Here is a 19,602-nt window from a genome sequence, read left to right as displayed (position 1 = left end):
GGGAGAAAAACTATGGGAAGGAAGTGTCAAAAGAGGGGACTTGTATTATCTCTGTTCTGAAAATTGAGGAACTGAGGCTTGGAAAGGAAGTGCATTCTCATTTTCCTATGAAGGTCTAAGGCAAAGAAAGCTGTAAGATCTTACTGGTTGGGAGTGGAAAGTAGAAAGACAACCAGTTACCTCCTATGCTTTGATGTAATGGTTATGGCCAACTTGTCTTCTCAGCTGGCAATTGCCAAGGTCTGGCTACAGTGTATCTCATCTTGTGGAAGACAAGTGAGCTGTAAATAAATTGACTTGGAACAGTCTCAAATGCACATAAACCCCGATGACTTTAAATATGTCTTGACTCCCCCGCCCTCATTTTCTGTCTCTTCTCGAAGAGGTCAGCAAGGAAGATTCTGCAAGAGAGACCTTACTGAAATTCAATCTAAGAAACCAGGAAGACGTTTTCTGTATTCTCTTTAACAGACATATTTCACTACCAAATATTTGTTTAAAAGCTCCTTCATTCAATACATACATCTCTAGGCATGCACCTGTATATTAGACTTAAGCTTCTGCTCGTTGTTACGCGTCAGTTCTTTAAAAAATTCATTTTCTAGAGAAGGGGATTATTCATTTTGTCATTCAATTTCCCATCATTAAAAATTTCATGTGTAACATCACTGGATACTGATGGAGTAATGTGTAAAGGGGGAATATTTTTAGTGACTAAGCTGAAGGAAAGATTGTTGTTGGCTCTTCCATCTGAGAAGGCATCAGAGACAAATCTTTGAGTAATACTTTGGAAAGACTTGGGAACTACTGGAATGCAGAGTATGTAATGGTGGCTTTAGAGCTCTGTTTTCAGCTCAGATTCTCAAGCAGAGGTATGTACTTTTAAATAACATTCTTAATGATATTTCATTTGTGGGATAATGTTAATTAACCTCCCTCTTCTCCTTCCTCCCCCACTTCATTACATCACCATATTAGCAAGGACAATAGAAGCACAGGGTCCTGAGTTTTCATTGAACACTTATTCATCTGAAAGGAAGGTCACGGGATTGCCAATACTAATTTTAAAAGCACTTATTTTATGTCTGATTTGCATGACTGACAGAAAGAAAATCCATCTCTGGTCTAGTAAAGGAAATACTTTTGAAGGCACTTGAAAATGTCCAACTTGGTTAAAAGAGCTTGAATTCCACTGAAGTTTTACAAATGGGTGCAGATAGCCACTAGAGAAGGTCTTGGTTTTGCTGGGCAGGAGGATGCTCAGAAAAGAATGATTTCATCTTGATATGCTAAGAATGCCGCTTACTAGGTTTCAAGTGTCTACATGCCTGTGATTTTTACTGGGAAATTCTAAAGACTTGATGTGGCCTAAGATGATTTTTCTGGACAGTGGTGCTACAAACAGTCTTCTTGAAGAACTGCAGTTCGAGCATAAAACCCCATTTCCTTTCTACCTTCCCAGCGCCCTCTCCCTTGCTCAGCTGTCTTCAGTAACTCCTAACCACTGGCAGCTCCTCCTTCAGGCCATGCAATTGCATGCCTCTGGGCCTTGGCTCTATTTTTTTCTTTCATCTAGAATTTTCTTTCCTCTTCCTCCACATCTTTCCACTTTTTCCTGCCCATTTACCATGTCAGATTTAATTTAGGAGCCATCTTTAGGAATCTTTTTTGGAACCTCTGTGGTAAGCTAAGGTCTTCCCTGTGCCTTGTAAGTCCCCTCTATGGTAAAAATTACATTGTGTTCAAATTGAGTTTCTCACAGTAGGTGTTCACTATCTGCTTGTCAAATATTCCAGGTTATGGACACCCTTGCTTATTTTGGGTGCGACCAAGGAGCTAATTAAAAAAAAATTTGTGTGATAAAATACACATAAAATTTACCATCTTAACCATTCTTAACTATACAGTTCAGTGGCATTAAAACGTTTGTAATGTTGTGCAACCGTCACTACCATTCATCGCCTAACTCTTTTCATTCTGTAGAACTGAAATGCTATGCCTGTTAAACAATAATTCCCCATTTCTCCTTGCCCCAGCTCCTCGAAACCGCCATTTTACTTTCTCTCTTTATGATTCTGATGACTCTCAGTACCTCATGTAAATGGAATCAAATAATATTTGCTCTTTTTGTGGGTGGCTTATTTCATGTAGCATATTGTAAAACTTCCTCCATTTTTAAGGCTGAATACTATTCTATTATAACCATATTTTCCCTATCCATGTATCCAATGATGGAAATTTGGGTTGCTTCCGGGTTTTAGCTATCCTGAATAATACTGTTGTAAATATGATCATACCAATATCTCTTCAAGGTTCTGCTTTTAGTTCTTTTGGGTACACACCTAGAAGTGGAATTGCTGGATCAATGTGGTAATAATTCTGTTTTTAATATTTAAAGGAACTACCACACTGATTTCCACAGTGGCTGAACCATTTTACACTTCAACCAACAGTACACAAGGGTTTCCGTTCCAAGGAGCTAAGTTTTTTGTGGTTTTTAAAATGTCTGTTTAGGAACCCGTGCCTTTCCCTTCTCCCACAGGTGTGCATGTCCTAAACTCTAAGAGAACCCACACAGACTTGCAACCATGGGAGCAACGGGAAGTGACAGCTCCTCCTGGACCTGCCTCCAAGCCCCCCCCCCCCTTTGTTGCTTCTTCTATCCTAAGCCCTTCCTTGTTTCACTGTCCCAGGTTTAATGAACGTACTCTCAAAATAACCTGGACTGGCCTGGTGAAATCTTTCCTGCACCAAGTCAAGAACCTACAACTACAGGCTAGTGGGAGGCAGACCCTCTCCAGGCCTGTCCCTAGGGAAAAAAAAGAAAGAAAGAAATGTCCCTTTAAATCTGAGAGATTATAGAAACCCAAAAGGACAAATTCATTTTGAGGGCAACCTATAGTATGGTGACCACTTGTTTGGTGCCCTACCTCTTGCCAGGTGCTTCAACGTTTTACTCTAATCTTCACATAAATTTAACTTTTACAATAATCTTTTGAGAAGTATTATTACCTCCATTTTGCAAATGAGGCTTTAAAATTAAGTCATTCATCCATGGTCATATACATCTAAGGAAGCGGCCCAACCAAAACTCACACCCAGGTCTGACGCCAAGCCAGAATCTACAGAATCTCGGAGACTGAGTTTTGACTTTTTTCCCTGGTAAATTACCCCTGGCAAGAAAGGTGAAGGGTAAGTATAAACGGAAGACCTTTTCAGATTAGTCAACTGAGCAGCTGCGTTTGTCAGATTTTCATGTGTTTCGTGAGGGAGAAAAATGTAAAATGTGTGGCCCCCACGAGGCTGAAATACGAAGCTGAGACTCTGAGCGCCGGGTTGGGGCTTCCTGTGATCTTTCAGCTTCATCCTGCATAGGCTTAAGTGGTTTTGTCTCCCCCGATACAAGGAGCGGCAAACTGTGTGTGTGTGACAGAGAAGAATGGGTGGAGGAAGGTTTTCAGACAAGCGCAAGGGAAGCGACTCTGCCGCCTGGCGCAGTTGTCAGGACACCGCGGCTAGAGAAGCAACAGCAGAAGCCGCACCACGTCTCGGCGGCGGCGGCGGCGGCGGCTGCGGAGAGTCCGAGTGACGCATTGCAGGTACAAACCAGCCAATCAGAGGCCGGTTTCACGAATAACGCTACACGTCGCTACGTCAATGTTCCTCCGCGCCGCAAAGTAGTGCCTCTAAGGCACGACTCCACCGGCTTTTTAACGGATCGCCGGGAAATGAAACTGACTTACGTCATCTGTCTGTCCACTTCCCTGTATCTCTTGCATCGTTGATCAAATGACTGTGGGTGATAAAGGGGTCTCGAGAAGAGTGGGGGAGGTGGTGGCCGGGACTCGTTTGTGATATTCCGTTATCTGACGTGCGGCGGAGGGATCTGGAGGGGGGAGGTGTTTATGAGGCGCTGGGGGCGGAGGGGGGAGAATTAGTTCGAGTGGAGCTAGCGAGGAGTGTGGTTGTGTGGTCGCGTCTCGAAGACCGGTAGCACTTCCAGCATGGTGAGTGCGTCGCTAGGCTGCCGGCTCTTGGCCTGTTGGGGAAGTAGGCTGAAGCAGATCGACCAAAGAAAGGGAACTCGCCTCTCTTAAATCCTCCAGGAGTGGTCTTCGCCGGCGGGATGGCGCGAAAGAGGCTGGAGGCGCCCGCGGCTGTTGTGTCGCAGGTGTCCCCACCACCCCCATTTTCCTCAGGGAGGTGTCCTCTAGGGCATTGAAGGCCAGGTACCCTGCCCCTGAGGCCGCAAACTCCATAGGGGCTTGGTTGGATGAGGATGGATCCGGGGCGGGGGCAGCCCAGCACATGAGGGAGGCGAGCGACTGTAAGGGCGGGGGGAGCGGGAGCGCCAAAACCTTGGGTCAGGCATCTCTAAAGGTCAGCTCCGGGGCCGGATTCAAAAGCCCAACGGACGGTTAGTAGGGGCGCCAGGAAGCGCCTTTGTCCGCTTGTGGCCGCCATGCGCCGAGGGGGCGGGAGGGAGCGCGCGAGACCCGGGCGAGCGTCGGCGCCGCCGTTAACCCCTAGCCCCCGTTGCCGGAGGTGGGGGGGCGCGCGAACGGGTGCAGAGCACAGTGTGGGCCATGCCCGCGGGGCGCGGGGAGCGGCCGGGGGGCGGGGCGGCGGGCGCAGGGCGGGAGCCGTAGCCCGCTCGGCTCGCGCCCCAGCTGCTGCGCTGGCACCTGCAGGGTTGCGGAGGTTCCCTCGGCCGCGGCGCTGCGGGGCTAGCCAGTTGGGGATGGGTGGGGGAGGGTGGCTTCGAACTTCCCCTCCCCCTCCAGTGGTGAGAAGGAAGCTCGGTGAATGACGATCTTTCCCGTCCATCTGGGTCCTGGGGCCTTTTCCTCACTATCCAGGCTGGACATTAAAAAAAATTTTTAAGTGGCCTTGTCGTTTGAGGAAATGAGCTTTGTATCTGAAGTCGGGCGGGTTTCCGCAGTACGCATCTTAGAGAAAACCGTCGGCTCCTGTTAGGGTCTGAAAGGCGCTTCGTCTCCGCCACCTATGGAAAGCAAGCAAGCTCTCCCGGGTGACTGTTGAGAAGTCGGTCTTGCTTCTCATGTAACAACTGGAGGATGCTTTTGTAAAGGACCACTGAGTATATCCTATTTTTGAGTATTCACGTGCACTCCTAATGTCAAGGAACCACGACCACACACAGCGTTGCGCCCCCCTCCCCCGTGCTCCACTCCCCTTGGAAATTGTTCGTATTTCCGTACAGAAGTTACCAGATCATCTAAACACGCAGTCCAATTCATTAGTATAGTAACGGTTGCCAAGTACTGTAGTGTGGGAGAAGAGTATTTGGGGGGGTAGGGAATTTTAAAAACATTTTCCTTCCCTGTCACTTGAGACCAGAACTACTTTCTGTTGAAAAAAAAAAAATTAATGAGGGCGGTAATTTGCAATACTTATTTTGTGGTTCCTTCTGCCAAGTAATTACGGCTATGGGTGTGTCCAGGAGGTAAGGTGACATCTTAAGAGTTGGAAGTCCTTGCCAACTGAAACCTCCAGCCTGTATGGGTGTGGGGAGAGGACTTCACCTTGGTTAAACTAGTGTTCATTTAAGTTTGATACACTCGTTCCATATTGATATTTCTATTCTGAGTTTGAATATGGTGGTTGAATTTACTCAGGTGAAACTGCATTATAGGCATGTAATCAAAATTCTAAATTATGAGGTAAACTTTAAAATGTTTTTAAATGAAGGGTAAGGTTTTTTCAGTCTGACTGAATTAAAAACTTGAATGAGTTTTTTTCTTGGTAATGGGTAGTTTACCTCTGCTTTTCGTGGCTCTTTGCCCCAGTGATAAACTTTTGTAGTTACTGTTTGCATCATTGGTGCTTTGAAGTTCTTTGTTTTGTTTGCTAAATTGACAGTCATTAATTATTTAATTGGGAAATTGTCTTCCGGTAACGTAATAATTATAAGACTTGGATATTTAAAATTAGAACTCCGTCAAATTAAAGAATAAAAAAGTTTATAGGAAAGTAGATTAAGATTGCTCTCATAGCTTTTGGGTTTACATGTACTGTAGTTGATACATGCTTTTTGAAAGGGGATTGCTTTAAGGAGACTTGAGTCTGAGGTCTTTAGATAAATAAAAGATGTGAAGGGGTAGAAAATTTTGTCACTTGCTAAATAATCATCATTCCATCAAACTGCAAGGACATCTGTTTTTGTTAGACTAAGGAAATTAACCATGGCGCTATTAAAATACAGGAAGTTCTGGATTAAGCTAGAATGATTAAATCATGCCTTTGGTAAAGGTTCTGATTTTGAGCAAGTAATTTGTAGGTTTTTCTTTTAGTCCAAGATGCTATATGTAGCTAAGTACTGTTTTGTCAGTACTTACTGATATAATTACTGAACTAATTTAGAGACTGCTTTTGATACAGGTAAAACAAATACCTTAATTTCTGAAATTGTAGGAAAATTTTACTTATGAAGCCTAGGTTGTGTCTGTGTAGCATTTGGGAGAAACAGGAACGAATGAAGGATAGAAATTTGTGTTCCATTTCAAGGCTATGGATTCATCCATTTATTTAGATAAGAATTTTGGATGATTTGTGTACTGCCTTTCACTAGATAAGCTCCAAGAGTATTCATACCTACTTTTGAATGCCATTTAGGAAATATTTAATAGGCACATAATGCATTCACTTCAAAGACACATGTAGTCTAGATTAGTGTTTCTCAGTGTTTACAACTCACCTGTGGTTTTGAACCTGAGTATACTAATGCCTGGAAGATTTCTCTGGCATGATAAAAGCAGTAGGAAGAGTTATATGAATTGTAGAAATAAAGGGAGTGAGAACTAGTCAGCTCTCTAGTGAATTATTCTTCACTTCACTGAGATAAACACACATGTTAATGAGCTTGAGTTTTCCCAAAAGTATAATTCTAGTTCTTCTAAGTAAGAAAATGTCACTTCTCCATAAACAGAAATAACTAAATATATTCATGTAGTTGGAAAAGGTTTATAAAGTAAGAATGCTAGGAGTATTGTGTTCTGCTTTTTAGTAGGCTTTGGTCTGAATATTGCTGGTACGAAGTTTATTATAAAACCTTGAACTCTGGATTAGTAGTGAATATGAAATTTTTTTTCAGTTTCTTGAAACACTCCAAAGCAAAAATCACACAGTGCGTTTAGGCTATGTGAGTAACACAGGCTTCCATGTATGCTTAGTTTGTTCCTTGAAGCTCATTTGTCACCTTTTCTAAGATTGCATTTGCCTGGAGGTAAGGAGCTGGACAAGATGGTGTGAGGTCATTAAAATTGGACTTTCTAAGAAAAATTGAAAAATTTTTGTTTTCTTTTACAGCCAACATCCTTGTTTCTTTTCTTAAGACCTTTTCAGCTTTCATATAAATGACTTTTCCCAAAATTTTACCCACACCCCATGTTTTGAGAACAAACCCAGGGTCTCCCTTTCTGCACATAGCCAGTCAGTCCTTCAGCTTCCACATAGGCTGCAGTGCCTTCCACATCTGTCCCTGGGCTGCATGCAACTCTTGGTTTCAGTTTGTGGAAATACATTTTCTCAGCTTAAAGTTAACATGGAACAGGGTAGGTTTGTTGTTAAAGGACTTGATAATGCCCTGCATGTTTACCTTCTTTGTGGAAGTTGAACTAGTTAGGTTAATAATTAACATTATAGGTTCTTTGATTAATTTATATAAAATAATTATCCCTGAATTTTTTGGGCCAGCCCTTTACATAGCTTCTCATTTACTCTGCACAATGTCCCTGTAAGGTAGATATTATTGTGTTACAGATGAACTTGACTATGAGAGGTTGAGTAACATGTCCAAGGTCACACAGCTATTAAGTTGCAGAGTTGGGACACTAGCCCAGTGATAGCTCAAAAACTGCTTTTTCCTGCACCGTGTTACCCTTTCTTCAGAAATCATAGAAATCTTGCAAAATGAAATTAGACTAGGAGTAAATCCTCTATAGCCTCTAATAAAATAAGTAACGGAGTGCATTTATTGGGCTTATTCTTAGGGAAAATAATCTGTGGCTGATTTTATACTAAATACTTACTGGAGGTAATTTTTTATTTTATAAACTTTTGCATTTGAACTTAAATTACTGGCTCTTCAATTTTAAGGTACCAAGCTTTTGGCTTTTTATTTTCCTTTTTAATTTTTCTAGTAGAAACAAGTTGATTTTGCATTGAGGTCAAATCAGAATTGTTGAGCAGGGAAAGAAACTTCTGCTTTGTTGTTTCTCACATTTTCTTATGCTGTCTCCTAGAGAAAATGTGATGCTATTCTACATTAAGATGTTATCCTCTCCAGAGGTGTGTTCATTTAAAAAGAACGAAACCAGGCAGTGTTTATTCATTTCATACCAAAAAGTGAATGGATTAATAGTATGTTTGACTTCATGTAGGTAGGCATATTAGATAGGAGGCTACATTTGGTCAGTGCCACCCAGAACTGCATAAGCTTCATGGGTAATGTATACTGATAAGCAGTGAAATGTCCAAAGATGAAGGACACACAAAGAACAAGAACCTTGATATTTTGCGTGTATCTTTATATATTATATATTATGGTGCTCTGAATTTTAAACTTAGAGGCATTGATTATGTCTAACACCTTAGCGTTTAATCCTGACTTTAGTAGGTAACTAATTTTGTACTCCTCCCTGAAATTTAATATGAGCCCCTCTTTCCCAATTTGTTAATGGGGATAATAATACCATTATAGGGTTACTGTGAAGACTGAATAAGAACAACATATAATGGGTTTTGGCAAATCGCTGAACATGTTTTTTTAAAAGCAAAAAACCCAGTAACTTCTCCATGTGTTAAAGCCATCACAAACCTTAGGCTCACTTTGGGATTTCAAAAGTCAAGAGAAAATGGGTAGCTGGACTTACTTAACATTTGGAAAATAGTTTAAATGTTTGGAATCCTGAACTATTTGCATTTGCCCTGCAGGTGGAAAGTGGTAAAACATGGTAGCTTTCCTGTTGCTCCATTTTAAGACATTGTGGATTTTGATCTTTTTAATGGAGTTTTGCTTAATTTTGAGGTTTGGAGCATCACTTTCATGTCCAAATGATGTGTTTAACTGTTTATAGGAGCAATTTTGAATGTAGTCCTTGGGCATTATTTTCTGTTCAGTGGAGATTTCTGGTAATAATTTATATCTACTAGAGGAGGTGAGCCAACTTTGAAAAAAGGAAACAATGTATCTATTGAATCCTATCTTTACAAGGATAACTAATTAAACTTTTTAGTATGCCAGGTTTGCTTTTTTCCAATTTTTGTAAAATTTAGACTTTGAGGTGGCATATTCTGAAATATTTTTTCTTAAATTTGGGGTCAAGACAGGTTAGCGCTGAAGGTAACCCAGATGTAGCATTTTCTACCCACTGTGTGCTTGTTGCTGGTACGAAGGAATGGTGAACTAAATGAAGTTTATGGTACATGCTGAACCTTGAGATTTTTATTTATTTTTTAAGATTTTATTTATTTTTAGAGAGAGGGGAAGGGAGGGAGAAAGAAGTAGAGAAACATCAATGTGGAAGAAAAACATTGATCATTTGCCTCTCACACACACCCCCAACCAGTGATACGGCCCGCAGCCCAGGCATGTGCCCTGACTGGGAATCAAACCGGAGGCCTTTCCTCTGGGTTTGCAGGACACTATCCAACCCACTGAGCCACCACACCAGTCAGGGTTGACCCTTGAAAATTTTAAAACTTGTTTTTGTAGCTGCTAATCTACATAGTCTCAAGTCACTTACCTATTTCTTTGATTTCTTTGTAGGCTGACCAACTGACTGAAGAGCAGATTGCAGGTGAGGAATACTTTGCCTGATTGTACCCATTGGCTTTTATTGTGAATTGAGTAGCCAATCTCAAGATAATTGTATGAAGGAATTGACTTTGATCCATGTAGGAGACGATAGCAAATGGGCATAATGTACTTTAATACTTGAATGTGCTTTGGCAAATGAGAAGGTAATCTTGCCTGAGAAAGATGTGTGGGGCTAACTGTAATTGAAGCATGTTTTGAGGCCCAGTGGTTGTCTTTGCTTTTTGGTTTATTTATTGATTTTTTTTTTCTTCGTTGTTATTGTTGAAGGCTCTCTAAAACATGAATTCTGGGTAGTTTTAAACACTGCAACTCCAGATCACTACAAAATATGAGGGCTAATGAGTAACTTGAAATGTAGAATTAGAAAATGAACGTTGAATTTACTCGTTAAAGTAGCTAATATTTTAACCTTAGAATTGCATGTATAGTCAGGAAGAAAACATTTCTCCAATGAAAAACAGATCCAAAAGTGAGCATTCTATTTTACATCTATAATTTTGTGTTAGAAAGCAGTGATAGCTATTGAAGTGAGCTTCTTAAAACCTCATGTTATGTTGCCTTTATGACATACCAGTAAACATTAGTACTTTTGATTTTATTCTAATAACTTTGAGGTGTCTGGTTAACATCAGAATGTTGGAGAAACTTGTTAAAGGTTTTCTGGGGTTTTTTAATGCCATATTGAAATGTCTTTCAAACTCTATTCCTTTACTTTCAGTAGAGCCTTATTAACACAAGCATCAGGCAGTTTTAACTGCCACCATTTTCCTGGTAGGCAGGGATTTTAAAGTACTCAAAACACTAAAGCTTTTAATTTTTTACTTATTTTTTAAGATTTTATTTATTTTTAGAGAGAGAAGGGAGGGGGAGAAATACAGCATACAGTATTACCTCACTTATCGCTGGTATTGCATTCTAGACCCACCCACGAGAGGTGAAAATCTGCAAAGTTAGGAACCTTATATTTATTTTAGTATTTATATATATTTTAAGGCTTTATAAACTTCCCACACACTTATAAAACCGTTCCCAGTCCCTTATTAACCTTTTCTGCACTTTTATAAACACTACTTATGTTCTTAAACATATTCTACACTCTTAAACCTATGTAACTTTAACAACATACGTATACAGTACTGTAAAATCCGCGATAATTAAATATAATATTTTTTAAAATCCTGTGATACAGTGAGGCCACGATAAGTGAACTGCGATATAGAGAGGGACTACTGTACTCCCAGCGTGGGAACCTGGTCTGCAACCTAGGCATGTGCCTGGACGAGGAGTTGAACTGGTGACATTTTGGGTCTGGCACGATGCCCAACCCAACACTTTATTTTTTTTTAATGTTAGTGAAAACTGAGTAACCCAGATAGGACTCTGTTATATAGCCCATTTAAAGTAAGCCCTTCCCCATCCCCTATAAACTCAAATTTGGAGGAGCCAGAGATCACTAATCTCTAATATTTATCACAAATGTCATTTGATAGGACTGCATAAAGGAGAAAGCTATTAGCATTGAGGACCAAGGGTAATTAGCAGGTTTTATTTTTACTTACTGTATGAATTTTATTTAAATCTGGAATTTGCTTTCTGGGTTTGGTAAATTGCATACTTTTGAATTTGTTAAAGTAATCAAGCAGAGCCTTAGAAATAATTTTTGTTGGTTTATACTATTGTTAAATGTGTCAGTTCAATGTAAACTCATTTCAAAATAATTTTTTATACATCTCTCTTCCTCTCTGCCTTTCGTTTCTTGGTATTCCCAATCAGGTAGTTGGATCTACTGTACATAGCACAAAATTTTCACTTTAAGGTAGAAAATGTATCATTCAAGGTGCTTGTCACAGAGTTGATGCCCATTATTGCCTTCCCAAACACACACGCCTCTTTAAAAAAAGTTTGTGAAATGAGAATCAGTCTTCAGTGACTGATGCAGCATTTTTATCAAGAATAGTTGTAGTTCATTTGAACATTTGTCTTTAAGATAAATTCTGTCATTTCAGTGACTTATGTCATACAATTAAATTTCAAGTGGGAGTGGAAAGAAAAATCTATTGTAGATTTCTCTCCCTACTCTGTCTTTTCCTAGGCTTTTAAAGATGTTCCTTGGATCCCAGGCTTTAGTGAACTTTTAGGTTAGAGGAACCAAAGCTTTTATGCTAACAGAATAAAAACTGTGAGAACAGGGACCTTTTTTGTTTCTTGTATTCCCAGTGCCTACCACATAGTAAGGATTGAGTAAATATTTCTTGAATGAGTAAATTTTATTTTCAAAGAGGAGTGTCACACAGAAGTCCTAGAACACTACCTACCCTATCCTAAGAATTACTGTGCCCCCTCCCAAAGCCCCTCCCTAAATTTTGTATGTTTCAATGTCCACCTTTGAGATAAACACAAATTTTATCTTCATCTGATGAATTGTTAACACTGGCAACCAGTAGCATTCTAGTGTCCAAGACCCACTTATTAAAATGTTAACAGGCTTCATACATGTAATGCAACATTGCATATACTAAGGTACTTTTTAAAGCTATTTTTATCTTTATGTGGTAATCACTACTACAGATTTGTTTAGAAATTCTAATAGCAAATAACTTGGTCTAGAAAAAAAGCATGCTTGTTGTTTAGGTGGAGTTACTAGAATTCTTTACATTACCTGGTCTTAAAGAACAAACCAGAACAGTCTAGTTTGATACCACTAACAAGTTAAAATCGACTCTGCCATGATTTCATTAATCGTTGACATTTAGAGGACTAATTTTAAAAATACACAAGAACTTTTTATTTTATTTTTAGAGAGAGGGGAAAGGAGAAATAGAGGGAGAGAAACATCACTGTGTTGTTGTCTCTCACTCACGCCCCCAGCTGGGGACCTGACATGCAACCTAAGTAATGTACCCTGACTGGGAATCGAACCAGCGACACTTGGTTCACAGGCCGACACTCAGTCCACTGAGCCACAGCAGCCAGGACTTCAAGAACTTTTTAAAAAGAAAATTAACTGTACCCAGTTAATAGCAACAATTAATCCCTTTAAGGGATTGCGTTTGGCTTTCTAAATACATAGAAATTAGTAAATAGGCATTTGATTTTTCTTGTGTTGTAATTGTATCAGATAACCTATTTTAATAAAATTGTAAATTTATGTAATATAAATAATTAGAAAAAGGTCCTGGGGTTGCTGATAAACACAAAACTTGAGTAATAGTGTGACTTTTCTCAAAGTTTCAATTTAGGCACAACTAGAATGAATTTGGAGGAGGTCCTGTCAATTTGTTGGAGATAGCTATTCTGTGTGACATTCAGGACCTGTTGTTTTCTTAACTGTGTATTTAGGTTTTGACTCCTGGGTTTATATTTGAAGTCATTCCTGGGAATTACTGTTTAGAATGACAAGCTCCTGTACATGAAGATTGTACTAGTTCTGAAGTACAGGTGGTGAGCTGTAAATGCAGTTGAATTTAAATTGTACTTTTGAGTTTTATTACTTTTAAAGGGATATTTATAGGTATCTCTGACTCTTTAGTGTAAAAATACAAATAGAAATTTGGAGTAAACCTTGGCCTTTAAAATATTTTTATTTGTTCCTTTCTTGTATCCATCAAATGCATTGTTATAGCAGATAAAATATTTTCTGCTTTTAACTTATTTTGGCAAACATTTTAAGAGTTACTAGATTTTAAAACTTATTGAAACTTAGGACACATAAATTAACACCATGCATCTTCTAGAATTTGGTTTTAAGTTAAATCATATAGTAAAATGATTATAGCTAGTTACGAATTCGGAATTTTGCACATAATGGTGGTGTTAAATGATGCTTGCAGCTAAGTATTACAACAGAGAATGCAATGTAAACAAAAACTCCCTAAGTACTCTTTAATTTTCTTGTAGCCTAAGTTATAAGGTGATAGATACTATGGGTCAAACCCTAATGGTTTGTATGCTTTAGACATTATTTCTACATCCTGTTTAAAAGAAATGAAGACAAATGTTTTTTATCAAATTCTGCTATTTGTGGGATTTATTGATCTATTTTTGTCATTGTATTGATCTATATTAGATTTGGTACCAAGCTTCTGGTATCAAATGAGTTCCTTTGAAAACAAGTATGATATTAAACAGAATGGAACTGTGTTACTACTGAATCTAGCAAACTGCAACTATTCAGTGATAGCTGATCTAAAACTAAGCAATATAAAGATTTTAAGCAGAAGAAAGTAACATGGTAATTCAAAAAGGAAAATAGGACCCAAGTAGTTGGGTGGGTAATTTTTAATAAAGAAACCCAGATAACAGGCTGTCCATAACTGTCCAGACAAAAGACGATGGGGCCATAAACCAAATTATTGGTTGTAGTGATGGAAAAGAATCTAGTGGTATTTAAATAGCAGAGTTCTACAGGATTTGTTGATGGATTTTAGGGGGAAAGAGTTTAAATGGCTTGTCTTGTGTTCCTAGGGTAGCTGGGAAGCATAGAAGTTATTTTCTTAAGTCTTTCTGGAGGTCAGCCATGAGAGATGTCTGCTGTAGGAAGTCAAATAAAGGGTATTATGTTATAGAGAGATGAGTATACTAAGGTAGGAAATGAAATCTTCATTACAAGTGGGCGTGGATGAAATGGCCAAGGAGAGAAGAAGGGATGACAGAGTTGGTTGTAGCTACTTGTAAGAGAGAGAAATAGGAACCAAGAGCCTTTGACATTGTTAAGGTAGGATGTAAATTAAAGTTCTGTTGTGGAGGCCCAGAGAAGTTTAGAGTTTTTTTAGTGTAGTTTGATACTGCAGGAAAATGAGATCACCTTTTTCTTAACATTCATTATTTACTTGCCATAGTTCTGAGTGTTTTACATGTAGTGATTAAGTTCTTAAAATTAGAAAGTAGGCACAGTTATCCCTGTTTAACAAAAATGAGCAACCTGAGGCAGAAAAAATGATTTAGTAACCTAATTTGCCTGAGGTTACATTTCTAGTGAGTAGCAGAGCTGGGATTTATGCTGTTTTGAAAACCAAAGTCTGGTTCGAGTTCTGTGCTTTATGGCCTTACATACTGAAACATACTTGCTGGAATGGGCACTTAGGTCTTGGTGAACCTAGCATTTCAGCTGATGAGTTGGAGCTGGAAGCAATTTTAATAGTTGATTGATCAAGAAGAAATGGATATGAGTATTTGGTGCCTTCCAGAATTTGGCACTTAAAAGCAAGTGTAATTAAGGTTTGAGTTTAGTTTTAGGCTAAGAAACATGAAGACAATTACATAAATTAATAGTAGAATCAGTAGAAGAATGGTTGAGTCCAGGGAAGAGATAATGATAAATGAAACTGGGAGGTATATGAATTGGAAGAAGGATAGACAGGTAGGGCCTAATAGATGTGGACGTAAGAAAGGATACACCATTTCCTAAACATGTATCAGGTATATAATTTCAAATGTTCTAGATAAGTTGGGGGGGGGGTTATGAACTGCTTTTGTATTTGCTTGCTGTTAGGGCCTAATACTTGGAAAGTACTAGATTTTCTTACTAATTCATTTATATGACCTTGTGCTACCAGATTTAATCTCTGCTTTAGTTTCTCTTTCTGTAAAATAAATGGTAAAGGCAACAGCTTCCCATGTAATCTAGTGGTGAAATAAAAGCAACATAATTTTGTAAAAGATCTTAGACAATAATATATTCAACTCTTACAAGTTTGGGGACTTTATAATCAGTAAAGAAAGGTCTAAATTATTGTTCTCAATAATACAGCTAAAACTGGCCATTCAGGTCTCGACCATCTATCTGTTAATATCAGTATAATTTGGTGATAATCTCTTCTTTATTCTAGAAAAGGAAACTAGCCTACTGGCACATTGTTCTGAAGTTTAAAGTTTTGGTTATTCATTTAGTAGGTGATAAAATAGACTTAATTTTAATTTTTGAGAAGTACACTAAACATAATGCAGATAGTGTATTTGCTCTATAGAAATGTATTTGGAATCAAAAGTCTTACTTTTTCAGTTCTGAGTGAAGGTTAGATCTGTAATTTTGAATTGTGTTCCCAGAGGAGCTTTAACAGAAAACAGAGAAGCCTGTCACTTGGTTTTGATTTTTTTCTTTTTTAAACTCAGAATAATAATGGTGTAAATATTGCAGTTCTCTTTAAGATTTTAGATGAAAAAATCTCACCACTAGAGCATATATTGGTATGATCAGCTAAAGATGTTAGAAATGCCACAAGGCTTTCTCATCTAATCTTTCAGAAATCAAAATTTGTTTTCGGGTGCTATCTTCAGATATATCTTTAAGAGTTGATTAATTTCACTTAGGAGGTTTACTCTTTATTGTTAACCTGTGTATTTGGATTGTGATCTCTCAAACAGAATTCAAAGAAGCTTTTTCACTATTTGACAAGGATGGTGATGGAACTATTACAACAAAGGAATTGGGAACTGTAATGAGGTCTCTTGGGCAGAATCCCACAGAAGCAGAGTTACAGGACATGATTAATGAAGTGGATGCTGATGGTAAGTCTTATTATTAGTTTGGGGGGAAATTGAAGTGGCTATTAAATTCTCTTGTAATGGTTCAACTAAACAAATCATTTCAGGTAATGGCACAATTGACTTCCCGGAATTTCTGACAATGATGGCAAGAAAAATGAAAGATACAGACAGTGAAGAAGAAATTAGAGAAGCATTCCGTGTGTTTGATAAGGTAGGGTTTCAAAGGCTGAATTTCTTAAATTTTAATTTGAGGATAGAGTGAAGATATCAGTTCAGTATAAGCTCATTTCCTAGTAACTTGTGTATGTATTGCATCAGTCTTGTGGCAAAGGAGGTATCACTTGACTTTGGAGTTAAGAAATGGTGATTATAATATAGGATACCCTACTTGGCTCTCAGTGATGTTTAATTTATAGGTCAGTTATTTGTAGATGCTCTTCAGTTTGTATGGATTTCTAAAGCATGTTTTTCTCCCTAATGTAAAGCTTAGTAAGCTTATTAAACTTCAATTCCAACTCTGTAATTTTACTTAGATATTTTACTGACTTTTTCCCTAGGATGGCAATGGCTACATTAGTGCAGCAGAGCTTCGCCATGTGATGACAAACCTTGGAGAGAAGTTAACAGATGAAGAGGTTGATGAAATGATCAGGGAAGCAGATATTGATGGTGATGGTCAAGTAAACTATGAAGGTAAGTCTTTTGCTGTCACCACTTCATTCTATGCTTTGATTTTAAGTTTAGAGGTACTAGTTAGGTGCCTGGTGGGTCAAAATTAGTAACCCCTGTACCCCATGAAGGTGCTAAAACTGTATTTTCTAACCTTTTTGCTATTCAGAATGTTGTGTATAGACTAGGCAACATCCCTGTCACCTGAGAACATTTTGGAACTATTTATTATCAGGTCTTACCCATATACCTAGGAACTGTATTTTAACAGGATTCCTGTGGGTGATTTCATAGCACTAAAGTTTTGAGAAGTACTGTATTCCAAACTGTGCTAAAAACAATTTTTGTATAACATTTGTCAGACAATTTGAAAAGCTTCAGATTTTAATTTCAGGATCCTTAAAATGAAATTAAGGTAATTTTCTTTTCTTCATTGAATTCCCTTCCTGTACTTAGCTTTTGTCTGAAACTGTTTACATATGCTTCAGATTCAAAAGTGTCATTTGTAATATGATACTGAACTAATAAGCAAGAATGCTTATTTATAATAGCTATCTAAAGCATTAATTGGGTATATTTGTTAATAACTGGTTTATGAAGTTCCAGCCTTGGCAATAAACTAGTTTTCCTTCATACTTTATAATTTCTAGGAAAGAAAGGGGAATAGAGATGGCTCAGTAATTGAATAAATGTGATTGGTTTTGTTTTGTCAGTCTTTTGCCATTGACTTAACTTTTTGTGTATTCTTTTTCAGAGTTTGTACAAATGATGACAGCAAAGTGAAGACATTGTACAGAATGTGTTAAATTTCTTGTACAAAATTGTTTATTTGCCTTTTCTTTGTTTGTAACTTATCTGTAAAAGGTTTCCCCTACTGTCAAAAAAATATGCATGTATAGTAATTAGGACTTCATTCCTCCATGTTTTCTTCCCTTATTGTCATTGTCCTGAAACCTTATTTTAGAAAATTGATCAAGTAACATGTTGCATGTGGCTTACTCTGGATATATCTAAGCCCTTCTGCACATCTAAACTTAGATGGAGTTGGTCAAATGAGGGAACATCTGGGTTATGCCTTTTTTTTAAGTAGTTTTCTTTAGGAACTGTCAGCATGTTGTTGTTGAAGTGTGGAGTTGTAACTCTGCGTGGACTATGGACAGTCAACAATATGTACTTAAAAGTTGCACTATTGCAAAACGGGTGTATTATCCAGGTACTCGTACACTATTTTTTTGTACTGCTGGTCCTGTACCAGAAACATTTTCTTTTATTGTTACTTGCTTTTTAAACTTTGTTTAGCCACTTAAAGAAAATCTGCTTATGGCACAATTTGCCTCAAATCCATTCCAAGTTGTATATTTGTTTTCCAATAAAAAAAATTTTACCCAACTGTTGCTTTGAGTCTCTGAGTCATTTGAGGTCAAATAATTTTGAGAATCAAATGGGCAGGTGGTTACTTGGTATAATTTAGATATGTTTATTTTTTGACTAGTCAAGATTGTGTTTGGTTTTTAAATTAAACCTCCTTCAGAAAATTTAAGTGAAAGATTAAAAACCTTTTGTAAATGTGCCTAGAATGGAAACTGGCATAAGGTAGATGTTTTAATGTTTCATACAACTTTGCCATCTGTTTGTCCATATTGACCTCTGCCATGCAATGCTTTTAAAAAATGTATTAAAAACACAACACACTAAATCTAGGGAGGTGGGGAGGATCATTGTGTTTTAACCTCTATTTCCTAATGTTTTACTTCCTGTGCTTTTTAATTTTTCTACCACAAGGCAAAGAGGACTTAATCAGTTGTGTTTCCCTATCTGTAATACATTTTACCAAAAAAGAAAGTCTTTAGGAGTGTATTGGCAGTAACCTTACTGTAGTTTTTGTTTTTAAGCCAGTGCTTTCTCTGTAATTGAAGCTACTCAGAAGGTGGATAATTAGGGTTTAAAAAAAATACTTAATGACAAATTTCATAGCAAGCCAGGGTATAATTGTTAGTTGATTATTATAGCCACAGGTTTTCGGTTTGCTAGAGGGTAATTCATTTGGCAGGTTACTACCCTTCTTTGACTATTTTAATACCACTGTTTGCCAGAAAATAGAAAACTAGATGGTTAGTGAAGGAAAACAGTGATAAGTATGCTTCAGGTGGGACAAGGGAAGTTACAAGACTTGATGATCCTAATGGTGTGTTATATTATTGCATATTAGGCAGGCAAATCAATTAAGTAGGAAGATCTTCATTAGAGGTAAAAGTTTAGTCGAAAGAAAGGCCAGTGAAGGTATTTGGTGGAGGAAGATGCAATTGTCTGACTCTTTGAGGCATCTGGGCTTTGATATTTTATTGCAACGCTTCATTTTATTGCTATGTGTAAGCTTGAAGAGGTCAATATTAATCAAGCCTCAGTTATCTTACATGTAAAATAGGTATAATTTACCCAACTGGTTTCTCACTTCTACATTAAGGTAAAAAGTAATTAGGATAGGCCTTACCATTTGGAGTAAGTGTTCCTTGATGTGTTACTGTCCTGTTAAACCAGTAAGTTACGACCCTATAGAATGAGGGAATTTGGCAAAGTTAAACTTGGTGTTTTTCCAGTTTCAACAG

At 38.0% G+C, this 19,602-nt stretch overlaps 1 protein-coding gene across 1 annotated transcript; it reads left to right on the top strand.

The window, feature by feature from the left end:
- Positions 1-3,924: 3,924 nt before the first annotated feature.
- Positions 3,925-18,385, top strand: CALM2 (calmodulin 2). The gene is made up of 6 exons (XM_090281259.1): positions 3,925-4,007; positions 9,791-9,821; positions 16,205-16,348; positions 16,432-16,538; positions 16,885-17,020; positions 17,751-18,385. The coding sequence occupies exons 1-6, from the start codon at positions 4,005-4,007 to the stop codon at positions 17,777-17,779; spliced, it is 450 nt and encodes a 149-aa protein (XP_090137385.1). The 5' UTR covers positions 3,925-4,004; the 3' UTR covers positions 17,780-18,385.
- The last annotated feature ends 1,217 nt before the right edge of the window (positions 18,386-19,602 follow it).

This window comes from Furipterus horrens, unplaced genomic scaffold, assembly GCF_987537825.1.
Source record: "Furipterus horrens unplaced genomic scaffold, mFurHor1.1.pri manual_scaffold_6, whole genome shotgun sequence".
Lineage (NCBI taxonomy): Eukaryota > Metazoa > Chordata > Mammalia > Chiroptera > Furipteridae > Furipterus > Furipterus horrens.
The sequence above is the reverse complement of the archived record's forward strand: the minus strand, read 5'-3'. Positions and strand labels throughout refer to the sequence as shown.

What these genes read in the sequence shown, in the direction of transcription:
- CALM2 (XM_090281259.1), top strand. An exon ending in TAATGAAGTGGATGCTGATG is followed by an intron (nt 16,349 to 16,431) that starts GTAAGTCTTATT and finishes AAATCATTTCAG; the next exon opens with GTAATGGCACAATTGACTTC. An exon ending in CATTCCGTGTGTTTGATAAG is followed by an intron (nt 16,539 to 16,884) that starts GTAGGGTTTCAA and finishes CTTTTTCCCTAG; the next exon opens with GATGGCAATGGCTACATTAG.